Consider the following 13,708-nt stretch of genomic DNA (forward strand, 5'->3'; position numbering starts at 1 on the left):
TGTGTGTGTGTGTGTGTGTGTGTGTGTGTGTGTGTTTGCCAAGCTTGTCTGGCATTACCTGAGTCTCAAGTTACACCAGTTTTGATGTCGGATATTTTGTGAAAATAAACGATGTGGTTTCCAAGCACAAATGATTAAGGCATTAAGGCTGAATAAATCACAAAAGAGTGTTTGGTTTGACGCCTGCATGTGAGTTTCCTTTCACGTTTATGACCTTCAGAGTCTGCCCTTATGAAACAAAAATATATTGCACTATATTGGAAAATATCATGTAATATATTAGGTATATGTATCATCAATATATTATCAAAATGTACTCAAATATATAAAATATTAGAAAATAAAAGGGAAAATAATATATTACAATATATCACAATATATTTTAAGAAATATATTGGTAAATATATTTTCCTTGTGTAAGGGTGAGGCATGTTGCATTGATAAAAATATGAAGACAGATGCTCAGAAAGATTAGACTGACCATTTATCAGCAGTTCCTATGCAGACTGATCTAAAACACACAGAAAGGATGTCCCCTCATGCTTCTCCATCCAAAGACCTGTTTTTCATGCTGTGTTGAGTAATAATATCAAGTCAATACTAGTTGGTCCCCTGGGCAAAGTTACGTCCAGTGGACATCTTTTTATGTCTTTGCAGGCGTTGAAAAGACGTCCACTGAGGTGACAGAATGTTTTTATTATGTCTTATTATTTTTTATTTATTATGTTTTATTATTATGTTTTTTTATTTTCGATATAGACGTTCACAGCTCCTCCTTACAAGGCTCTGTGACTTTATTTCTGTCAGACATCTAGAGAAGCTCTTATTGAGAATTAACAGAGGTTTAAATGTTGATACTTGATTCATTTGAAGTCACCGTTGTGGTGATCAGTGTTTAGTTGGGATTTTGGTCCAGTTACTTCTTGTGTTCACAGTGTGTGTGTGTGTGTGTGTGTGTGTGTGTGTGTGCACGTTGGATGGGTTAAATGCAAAGCATGAATTCTGAGTAGAAGTCACCATATTTGGCTGAATGTCACGTCACTTTAAAATTGTGTATGCTTACAGATAATACGCCTTGTGTTCAGTTAACAAATTTTTTTTTTTGTTCTGATATTTTTTAGGTTAATTTGATTATTAATGTTGTAACAACTTGTGATATTAAGTTATTATTTAAAGTTGGGTGGACTTTAGTCCTCATTTGTTAAGTTTATTAAAAAAAGCGCCTGCGATAAGTTGCCTTATTTTTTAAGTTAACGCAACCTTTTTTTTTTCTTTTCTTTTTTTTTAACAGTGTAGAGTTTCAATCACATGCATTGATTACTTAGACTTAACATCAGACCTTATATTTAATTTAATCTTTATATATAACAGCCATTTACAAAGAGGATTCTAAAGCTCGAAGAATAATGTTAGGGTCAGTTTTTCGTAAAAAAAAAAGAATTTGTGTGAAACAGTATTACACAAAACACACACTGCTGTTCAGTTTGGGATCAGGCGTCTCTTCTGCTCATCAGGGCTGCATTTATTTGTTCAAAAATACAGTAACATTTGTGAAATATTATTATAATGTAAATCATCTGTTTTCTGTGTGAATCTGTGTTAAAGTGTAATGTATTCATGTGATGCTCCGCTGTATTTTCAGCATCATTCCTCCAGTCTTCAGTGTCACATGATCTTCAGAAATCAGAATAATATGATGATTTACTGCATTTATTACTGCATTTACTTATTATTAATACTATTGAAAACAATTAATGTTTTTGTGGAAACTGTCATGTTTATTCAGGTTTGTTTAGAAGAACTAGCATTTTTTAAAATATAATTTTTGTCACAATACAAATATCTCTTTCGATCAATTAAAAAAAAAAACATCTTAAAAAAAAATGTTACTGGACAACCAACTTTTAAAAAGTAGGATGTGATGAAATGTATTAACAATGCTATTATATTTATATATGAATGGGTATATCACAATTTCATTTGTATATGCAGTGAGCAGAAAGGCAAGGCATAAGTTCCTGTAAGAAAAATACTAAGAAAACTAAAGCAATACCATAAATAATATCGCTGAGGCAAAAACAAGACAAATAAATATTTACAAAAAAATATTTATTTACATGACATAAAATCTAAGAAAGTGTAGCTGTGTCATCACGAAGAGACTCAAGCAACAGACTGTAAATCACATTTCTGAGAGACGATCAGAAGTTGGAGTCTTCACAGGGAATCGGTCTGAACGTCACGTCTTTATTTTCCTTCAGCAGAAGATCATAGCGACACAGAGGCCTGAAGAAACACAAGACAAGCGTTCAGTGACTCGCTGCAGGTGCATCCTGGGAAAGTCTCTGAGACGTGTCCTGACGAGCATCCGTTTAACCTCTATGTCTGAAGAACTGTTTTGAGCGTACCGCTGATTTAATTCACACAGAATCTAGCCTGTGGCATTTCCCAATCTCATGTACATTGATGAATGTTTCAGTCTAAAAGTCTGGGGTCTGTAAGATACTTTAGTGTTTCTCAAAGACGTCCCTTCTGCTCAGCAAGGACAAAAAAAAACAGGAAAAAATGTGAAATATTTTTACTATTTAAAACATCTTTTTTCTGTGTGAATCTGTGTTAAAGTGTAATTTATTTCTGTGATGCTCCGGTTTATTTCCAGCATCATTCCTCCAGTCTTCAGTGTCACATGATCTTCAGAAATCAGATTAATATTGCATTTATTTGAAATGCAGAAGGTTTTCTAACATTACACATGTCATTAATGTCACTTCTGATCAATATAATGCAGTCTAGATGAATAAAAGTGTGTAAGAGAAGAGCTCAGACGTGAACTGTTCCCTCAGATGAAGGCACACAGACCTGAGCTGGTTCTGGAGAGGAGTGAGCCGGATGCTCAGGATCCGGAGTTTCGTCCGCGGCCGGAGTCCTTTCCCCGTACAGAACCGGAGCGTGATCTCTTTCACAGGCTGGACGTCTCGCTCAAACTGAGCCAGAATACTGCTCTCCACAAACCTCTCAAACATCAGGGTCTTACTGGAAGAGAGAGCACCAACATCAGCATCCAGAAGATCGATCTGGGAATACTCCTGATACGAGACGGAGACGCTCACACACTTACTGATTGAGCTCAACTCGTGCCTCTTCCTGTCCATCGCTCAATTTAATGGTTAAATATCCCCAGTGTGTTTTCTGGTTCCATGTGATAATATCAACCTTGTAACCGAACTCTAGCGGAGTCAAAGATTACATGAATAAGCTGTTACATTATATACATATAGATCTGTGAGCACAGAAGCAGTCATCAGTAGCACAGGTGTATTTGTAGAAATAGACAACAATACATATAATAAAGAGATGCTCACTGCAGAACGGCAAATCTTTATTAGTCTGGAAGTACGTCCTGGTTTGTCCCAGCTGCAGCAGACGGTCTCTCCAGCGCACAGCATCATAACCTGCACACAGCAGTGAAACACGTCTGTCTCAGAACAAGCCCCTGATCACACAGAGTTCACTCAGTGTTCAGAGTTTACCGAAAACAGGGCATCCGTCCGGAGCGAACCTCCCACAGTCCATGCACTTCCCGTCCTGGAAGAGTGTGTAGGAGTCACAGGGGTACGCAGTGATGGGACACGAGCCGTTCAGTGAGCTCATGTAGAGGAACACGGACCTCTGATGGTCACACTTGAAATACTGCGAGCCTGTGGAGGACCAGAGAGGAGTTCAGGACAACACACACACACACACACACACACACACACACACACACACACACACACACACACACACACACACACACACACACACACACACACATATATTCAGTATGATACTTTAAGAGCGCGAGTAGTCTCTTGCAAGTAATTATGATGGAATTGCTTACCCTTTAATATGCCATGCATTTAAAAATTATGAGAGATATTGTTTGAAAGCAAGTAAAAACTTAAAGAATAAACACTGATTTAATATCTTTCAGTATTTATTTCATTTGACAAGCATTTTTAAGTTTAAAGAGTACACAAAAATACACACCGCCATTCAAAAGTTAAGTTATTTTTTATGTTTTTTAAAGTCTTTTCTGCTCATTAAGGCTGCATTTATTTGATAAATAAAAAAATAATAAAATAAAAAAATATTATATATATATATATATATATATATATATATATATATATATATATATATATATATATATATATATATATATATAATTTATATCTTACAATAATACAATAGTTTAACAGTTTGGAGTTAGTCAATCTTTTTTCCTTTAATATAATTAATACTTTTTATACTTCAGCAAAGACTAGTAAAGACTTACATCGTTACAAAATATTTCTATTTGAAATAAACTGTTTTAGAAATGTTTCTTGAGCAGTGAATCATCATATTATTCTGATTTCTGAAGATCATGTGACACCGAAGACTGGAGGAATGATGCTGAAAATACAGCGGAGCATCACAGAAATACATTACACTTTAACACACAGTGTGTGTTTTGTGTAATTCTGTTTTTAACTGATGTTAGATTAAAATGGTTAAGGCTGACCTGAAAAGATGGTTCTGGGGCATCCAGGCTGATCCGCTCCACCGTTGGCGTAATAATCGATGTGACCCAGGACATCACGGTAGCCCAGCGCTGCGAGGAAACACCAGCCAGAGTTAACCTCGTCTAGAGACTGGTGTGATATAGAGTGTCATGTGTGAGAGAAACACACCGTCCATGTCTGTGTGCAGCGCCTCCACGAACTGTGCATCAGACGGGTCGAGACGCTCGCTGACGGGCCGACCGTTAAACTGGGGCCCCGCCGGATCCAGCGCTGACACACACACACACACACACACACACATCACCATCACACACTGAAACACTCGCCTCGAGCTTCAGGAGAACGGATCAGTCTCACCTGTTATCCTGCCAATGCTGCCGTTAAAATTGGCCCCCGTGAACCCTGAGATGTGGGCCCCTAGACTGACACCAATCATGTGTATGGAGCCCAGATCTGCCCCTTTCTCCTGTGATGTCAAACACACACACACACACACACACACACACACACACACACACACACGCATGTTGGTATATGCGGTTTATGGGGGCTCTCCATAGGTGTAATGGGTTTAATTCTGTACAAACTGTATATTCTATGGCCCTACCCCAACCCTACACCTAACCCTAACCCTCACAGGAAACTTTGTGCATTTTTGGATTTTCAAAATAACTAATTCTGTGTGATTTATAAGCATTTTGAATTACAGGGACACTAAAAATGTCCTCATAAACCACCTCCTCATTGTAATACCTGTGTCATACCCATGTCATTATACAAATTTGTTTCCTCATTAACCACAGAAACTAGCTTACACACACACACACTCACTGATATAAACACACACATACACACACGTTTACTTCACAGATGAATATGAGAGAAAGCTTCAGAAAGTCAGTCACAGGAAACACTGTGGTGAACTGTTCACAGAAGATGATACGACAAACGAATGGGACTCTGATTCTGCTAATTAACCCCCTGAAGACATCATGAAAAATAACAATGAATCATTCTAACGTTTCATGAAAATGTAAATGGTTCATGCATGCACATATTAAACAAACATGCAGTGCCGGTATCTTCTTTGAGTCTTTGGGCCTCTTCAGTCACTTTTGACCAAAATATTATTATTTTTTCATATATATATATATATATATATATATATCTGTGGCATTAGCGCTGTGAACACACACAAACAAATCATGGACACAATCCGGAAATATGTCAAAGGGTCGAATAAAAAACACACTTTGCTCTTCACGGTCAGAACATATAAAATGAACGGGAAACACAAAAACACTATGACTCAATTGATTCCTGATTAACCAAATCAGGCCCTGTACTCAATCCCTCTCCTCATTCAAGAAGCCTCAGCTTTCTCTCAAATATACATCTCACGGTCGCTCACAGTTCTGTTTCATGCTGACCTTAAAGAAGACGGTCACCTGCTGTTTGTTCAGGTCTCCACCTGAAGAAGTTAATGTTTTACACTTTATCTGCATACTTCACCTGTGCACAGACAAACCTGACACCTGTCCTGGAGAAGCAGCACACCTTCAACATCATTACTGTAACTAAAACTACTATATAAATAAATAGAAATTGTAAGAAATAAATAAACAAATAAGTAAAATTACTTAAGATATTAAAAACATTTTATTTCAGCTAGGTGCCCATGCAACATTTCTCATTTCCATTTAGTTTACTTTAAGTTGAAGTACTAAAATAACAAAATAAAAACTGTTACATAACACACACACACACGCGCGTTGCTTGTTTCCCAAAAGAAAAAAAAGTTAAATTTAGCCTGATCTTCAATTCAAAACATTGATGCAAATTCAAAATCAAGGGGGTGTAAACTTTTGAGCAGGGTCACTTTTGACTTCTGATTTTATTGAAAAGAGCTTAGGCTCATGTAACCAGATGTTTAAAGATATATGAATATGCTTTTAAGTTTTTCTTTTTATATTTTAGTCAAATGTAATTAAGCAACATTTCAAACCTTTAACCTGCGGGGAAAATCAACCCATTAACAGTTTAAAAGTAGCCACAGGACAAAGGTGGATTTGGCAACCCTACATATAACATGAGTTGGAATCAGATTTGATGAGGAGGGAGAGATGGCTGATTTAAAAGAGATTTAAATACTCTGCAGATTGATAGAGGTTTCCTGATGTGCGAAAATTATGCAACATTAGGGTTTGGACACAAAAATCATGGGAGCAGGCAATAATGGTCAGAAATTCAGTAAGAGCGGGATTAAGAAAACAGTACCTCGCAGCGCTCTACTACCAAAAATGCACTGGAGACTGTAGAAAGAAAAAGAAGAATTCCACATTTTGGGCAATTCAGAAATCCCGGCCATTTTTTTTTTTTGGTCCAAAAAGAGGAAATTTGTTCACTCTTACGTCATGGCAATGTATAACACAAAGTACCTCATGCACAAAACACTTAACACGTAAATGCACGTAATTAATGTAAATCAAGCAAGCTTATAAGCATAGGCCACAAAATTACACATTAACAGACCAGAGGGAATAATATGGATTTTTTTCCAGAAAACTTCTTGCACAAAATAAATTCAGGCACTTTCAAGGTCCTGCATCAATGTATGTTCATTTTCAAAAACTTTTCAGGACCTTGAAAAAAAATGTTCAGGTTCACAAATTTTCAAGGATTTCAAGGACCATTGGGATACAACTATTTGAAAATCTGGAATCTGAGGGAGCAAAAAACTCTAAATAATGAGAAAATCATCTTTAAAGTTTTTCAAATGAAGTTCTTAGCAATGAATATTACTAAACAAACATTACGTTTTTATGTATTTACAGTTGAAAATCAACATAATATCTTCATGGAACATGATCTTTACTTAATATCCTAATGATTTTTGGCATAAAAGAGAAATGTATAATTTTGACCCAAACAATGTATTGTTGTCTATTGCTACAGATACACCTGTGCTACTGTGCATCCTTCAATAACTATGAGTTATTGAAGGATGATCAGTAACTATCATGTTTGTATTTCAAGCTCCTGAACAGATTCCTTTAATTTATGAGTGTTTTTCAAGCTTTGAATTAATAATAGTATCCTCTTATGTATTAATAATAGAATACTCTGATGTAGATCTATAGTTCTGTGTATTATATTGATAGTAATATTCTACAAAGGCTGCTCTCTGCTGTTGAGATGAAGGTGACTCGATGGCACTGAGTAGTTTTCCTCTTACCTTCATCTTCTGGATGAGGTCTGTAAGGTTTGCAGCAACCTTGCGTGTGTTATCCACCACTTTCCAGTAGTTGATGTTGGTGGCTCCATGGTTCCAGTCCACCACGATGACGTTCATGTCGCGACGCACCAGGAGGAGCTTCACGAACTCTGTGAGCCAGACGGGGGGCGAGCCGGTGGGCCGGTAGCCGTGGATGAGGAAGGTCGTCGGGGAGCTGAGGTTGAAGCCAGGGTTGCTGAAGGGCTCTTGGTGGGACAGCAGCTGACCACAGGACACATTGAGCCGAGTGTAGAGCAGTAACCTCACTTTCAAAGACGTCCCGGTCAGAGAGTGCTTCAGGTCCAGGTCTGTCATCTCCTTACACTCCTCAGCTGCAGGGAGACCACAAACACAGCTCTTCACTGCCGCTCGCACACATCCCTCACAGAGGTATCCACATTCAGTCATTCAGCAGATGTTTTTATCCAAAGCCAATCACAAATGAAGGCAACAGAAGCAATCAAAATCGACAAAAGAGCAATGATATACAAGTGCTATAACAAGTCTCAATTAGCTTAACACAGTGTACATGTTTTTGTTATAAAACAAATAAAAAGAAAACAGAATACAAAAAGATTAGAGAAGCTGGGGTTCGTTTTTTTTAAAGAAAACAAACAGTAAATAAATATAGTGCAAGTCTTATTCTTTTTAAGAATAGAATTAGAATAGAGAGTACTAGAGTTCCACAGTTTTTTCCATTCACGATAACTTTAAATATGATTAAAAGTAGAGTTCAACCGATATATCGGTTTACCGATATTTTCCCTAATTTTTAAGCATTTTTCCAAAATCGGATATCGGTTTTGTAATAGCGGGTTTACCGATAAAAGTGCCATCTTGTGGGGATCGCCATTACTGAGGGGAGACCAGACAACAACAACGGTGTGCAGGTACTTAATATTACATAGTTAGTCAACTGTATTTAACATAAAAGCCATTTATACACAAATTAGATGCATTACATGAATGCTTGATATGTAGTTTATGCAGCTTGGCTTTCAGAAATAGAGACCAACTCACAGAGTCATGTAAAATAATCCGTCAAATCCTGTCCCAAGACGGAACTTTGTATGAGTTATGTTAAATAATACAGCCATGAATGAGCGCATGTTGTAAATAAAAGTGCTTAATTTAATTCTCTCTCTGTTGTCTGTGGTCATCATTAGTCTCGTGAAGCCACTTTCATGTTAATGACGTGGTTGATGCTCAGGAAATGCTCCAGCACGGCCACCGCATGTAACTTTTAACAAGATTAACTTGTTTAAAACACCCTAAATTGTATTAACATTTCCTATATAACCATTATTTTGCTAATAAACATCTAAATAAATACAACTCAATGAAAATTAATAAGCCTATTTTTTTACCTTAGTGAGTGATCGTAGTTTGAGTGTATAGTTTTGTGTAAATGCACAATCTAAAAGGACACAAACATTATTAATAATTCTTATATGACATTTAATTTGAGAAATGCAATACAATACTGTTTTGTTTGCTATATTCCAATATTCCCTAGACTCTGCAGCTATTAAACAGCTTATTAACCTACTAATATATATATATATATATATATATATATATATATATATATATATATATATATATATATATATATATATAAATAAACCTATAAACCTACTGACCTACCTACTGATATGACTGTCATTTATTTATGTTCTCCATTTATTCTGCTTATTGTTAAGAGTTTTGCTGCTGTTGATGCTTTTTATAATTAAAATTTGAAGATTAAATTTAACATGAAAGACTGCTAATTTCCAACAATTAAAAAAAAAAAAAAGTTGAAAAGAACTGAAAAGAGGAAAAACCAAAGTGAAGTAAGTTCTTCCTTCACTCAGTCATTTATTTACGTAATAACGGTAAATAAATATCGGTTCTGCATATCGGTTATCGGTTACATAAACACGCAAATAATTGGTATCGGTATCTGTTATATAAAATCAATATCGGTCTATCACTAATTCAAAATAATGCAGCATTTGATATTGATGCTCTTACAGTGACTAGGGCTTTTAAAAGGATAAAAGTAAAGAAAAAAGCCATCTCTTGGATCTGTGGTGGAGGATTTTGTTTCTCGTTGCGTAACTTAAATATAGCTAAGAGCAAAGACATGATTATAGACTCTGAAAAGTTTGCTATTTCTGTCTCTACTACTGTAATACACGGAAGGGACACTGAGCTTGTGGAGGAGTAAAGATTTCTGTGTACAGTGGTTGAAAAAAATAAAAAAATAACCAAGTAACAGAATTTGTAAAATTTTAAGCGAGTAACACAGATAATGCATCATTTTTTTTAAGTTACTTTCCCCAACACTTGAAAGCACCTAACATACATGATAATTACATCTACACTAGGTGAAAAAAATATGTGTGTGTGTGTGTGTTTTGGATTTTACAGGAAAAGGGGGACTAATGCTCCATCTGTGGGGGTTATGTTAACATTTCAAGAGAAATTCTACAGTAACACCCACATTAAATGAGACTGCGTCTGCATTCACACCACAATGGGTAAACACAATGAAGTGTAAGCATTGGGAATAATGTCAGGTGGTTTCTTCTAACTCGCTAATTAAAATAAACAGATTATTACAAATTGCAAAAAAAGTGATATGAAAGGCAGTGGATGTGGATTTAGATCAACATTACCTCTGTGAGCTTCAAACATCAACGTCACAAACACAAGCCTCCAAAACAACGTCCTGCAGACCTGCAGAGAGAGAGAGAGAGAGAGAGAGAGAGAGAGAGAGAGAGAGAGACAGAGAGACAGAGAGAGGGAGAGAGAGAGAGAGAGAGAGAGAGAGAGAGGGAGAGAGAGAGAGAGAGGGAGAGAGAGAGAGAGAGGGGAACCTCAGAAAGTGTGAAAGTTTGTACAGCGGATATCACACACTTCTCATCTAGCAGCCTTTTCTCTCACTTTATATGCTTTTATAGAGCAGCAGTGAAAAGAAGAAAAAAATAACCCTTTGCTTTCATATTCAATAAAACTATTAAGCAGTTTTTGGAAAGCCACATATCACATTTTGCTCATGATGAAACCACAAGTTTCTAAAGACCCCTGCCGACACACACACACACACACACACACACACACACACACACACGCACACACACACAGTTTCCGTGAAGCTCATTACTGTAGAATAATAGGGTGTGTAATGTTTTGGCATCATTGATATACAATAATTGTTTTTGTTAATATTTTCATTAATTTTTCTACTCTTTGATTTAGTAATTTTGATGTGTTTAGTTTATGGTTTGTTTTTACATACGTCTGTATCTTTTTCATTAAGTTTATTTCGTTCATTCAGATTGTTGATTTCATTAGTTGATTTTGTTCTTAAACTGAATAGACATGAAAAATGTCTTTCGCTTGTTTATTTATAAATTTATTTAGGTGGTTTCAGTTTTACTCTCACGTGTATGTCTCAGGTTTTGCTTACATTTTGGATTCTGGAGACCAAATGTATTACAACTAAAAAAAAATTCCTATGATGAAAACAGCTTACTAAATATAAACAATGTTTACTTTAAATACTGCTGAATAATGTTTTCATTAAAACATAAAAAAAGCAAGGTTTGTCTGAAGACACAGTTTAAGGGATAACAGACTCAGTATTATTATCTTACGATTAAAAGATTGAATTGAATAGAAATGGCACATACTGAACAGTAACACACACAAACCGTCTCTCCCTCTGTGTGTGTGTGTGTGTGTGTGTGTGTTTGTTTTTGGAGAGTTATTGTGTGGTTGTGTAAAGGGACATTATAGGGAGTCTGAAAAGCTGAAAAGAAGACAAACTGGTTTGAAGCTGCTGTCACGTGAAGGGAATAAGAATGTGCTTTCATTAAAACAGGCAGAAGAAATCCCACCAACATTTACCTCTACCATGACCTCAAACACGAAACAGCACGCAGTGAACCTGACTGACCACTCATGTGAACAATCACACAAACACACACAGCCAGCCATTCACTCATACGACCAACAGACTTAAACACACACTCAGACAAAGAGCACATGTTACAACTATCTGCTACAAGACACAGTTTACAAGAGAGACGTCTTACCATGTTGGACGAGTGAGGGGAGGTTTCTGTCTGACAGTGAGGCTTTATTCTGTCAGGGTTGCTGACAATTCCTCTGAAGACTCCAGGAAATAGTAAGATGACACACTTACACAGCTCCACCCACCACGTCCACAAACATCCGCCTACAGGTGTCACATTCCTGCACTGAGGAACAGCAAGACCAGACAAAAGCTCAAACTGGTGACAGCAGGGGACTGTGGAGGCACAGATGCACTGCATGCAGGACCAGCAGAGCTTTAAAGAACTATCCAGTTAAAATATTCTTAATATAGGTACACATTTATACAATTATGCAATAGCATTCAAATTAAAATGTAATTAATACATTTTTTACTGCATTGTATTTTTATTTATTTTATTTTATTTTCGCCTTTTTATGACTATAGTGCTGATCATAACTGACCGGAAGTGAAGTGAGAGAGCGATGAGAGGCGGGAGTCGGGATTCGACTCGGGACGTCTGTTGACTTTTATTGTACTTTACATTTTCAAGTTACATGTTGGTGTATTAACTTCTGACTTCTGCCACGTGTTAACCTGCTACGTGTTCAAATATACCTTGCTTCAATAATAGTTTCCTTCCTGAGGTCTCTGTAGACCACTGCAGCCACGTGATGGAAGACAGCTTAGACAGTAGATCTGTATTTGCTCCAAAATGTCTGTTACATTCAGTTATTTATTCTTTTGCTATGTCTGGTTTGTAAAGAAAAGCACATGCTTTGTATGTATTTGTGACCATGTATTCAACTGATCCTGTTCCATATAGGGAACTTAATTCCAAGTATTGGCAGTCATAAAACGTTTCGGCCTTCTGAAAGAGAAAGCGAAACTGGACTGAAAAGCATATCTGGTTATTTTTGTAAAGTCTAGTTCCTTTTGATCGATGTCCCTTATCTATATTGAGACGTGGCTTCAGCTCAGATCACAAGATGTTTTGTTCTGAAGTCATATAAAAGAGGTCCGGACACCCTCCCTCATCTTTGTCTTCTCCTCTCGCTTTTTCAAAGTTGTTGTCAATAAATTCACACTGGAGATTTATCAGAGCCACAACAGGTGCAGTTCATCACAAACTATGAACATGTTCCACTAGCAAAACACCTCCCCAGCTAACAGAATTTTGTTACAAGAACATTCCCCAAAATATTCAGTGTTGGTTCTAGGAACATAAAAATGAACGTTTTTAAAAGGTATGTTGTTCTTCAAACATTATTTCAACTTAAATTTGACTTAAAATTCAGCATTCTAGGAACATTGATTTGTAATATTCCAATAACATAAAAATGTCCAGTTTCCTTAATGTTAGTAGAATGTTATTTAAAGGTTAGTATGGCGTTCCTGAAACATTCGATAAAAATTCCTTATTGTGAGTAAACAGAGGTTTAGATGTTGACGTCTTATTGAAAATGTTTGACATCACCATCATGGGGATCAGTGTTTGATTTAGTTGTGTTCTTGACCCTTGACTTTTATTGAGTTGCTTCTTTTGCAACAGTTGCAGATATCTTCAGAAAACATCTCTTTGTTGATAAATCAGCTTACCATGTCTGATTTAGTGACAGACAAATGACTGCATTAAAGTAGGTTGAGTTGCTCAAACAATGTGAAAAAAAAACCTTGTTATGCTCTTATTGCAATTCAGATGCTGAATGTTGATGCTTGGGAGTGTGTAAATATGGTCTTTGTTAACTTTTTGTTTAAAAGATGTTTTGCATCATTAATACACTCACTGACATCAACATTAAGCGTATGAATCACAACAATGGTGACATACTTCACACCAGC

At 36.4% G+C, this 13,708-nt stretch overlaps 1 protein-coding gene across 1 annotated transcript; it reads right to left on the bottom strand.

The window, feature by feature from the left end:
• Positions 1–2,092: 2,092 nt before the first annotated feature.
• Positions 2,093–12,161, bottom strand: LOC127986523 (lipase member H). The gene is made up of 11 exons (XM_052588803.1): positions 11,907–12,161; positions 10,485–10,545; positions 7,783–8,153; positions 4,905–5,013; positions 4,716–4,817; positions 4,547–4,636; positions 3,531–3,698; positions 3,363–3,452; positions 3,119–3,227; positions 2,860–3,033; positions 2,093–2,286 (listed from the first exon to the last, which is right to left on the bottom strand). The coding sequence occupies exons 1-11, from the start codon at positions 12,144–12,146 to the stop codon at positions 2,202–2,204; spliced, it is 1,599 nt and encodes a 532-aa protein (XP_052444763.1). The 5' UTR covers positions 12,147–12,161; the 3' UTR covers positions 2,093–2,201.
• Positions 12,162–13,708: the final 1,547 nt, after the last annotated feature.

This window comes from Carassius gibelio, chromosome B21, assembly GCF_023724105.1.
Source record: "Carassius gibelio isolate Cgi1373 ecotype wild population from Czech Republic chromosome B21, carGib1.2-hapl.c, whole genome shotgun sequence".
NCBI lineage: Eukaryota > Metazoa > Chordata > Actinopteri > Cypriniformes > Cyprinidae > Carassius > Carassius gibelio.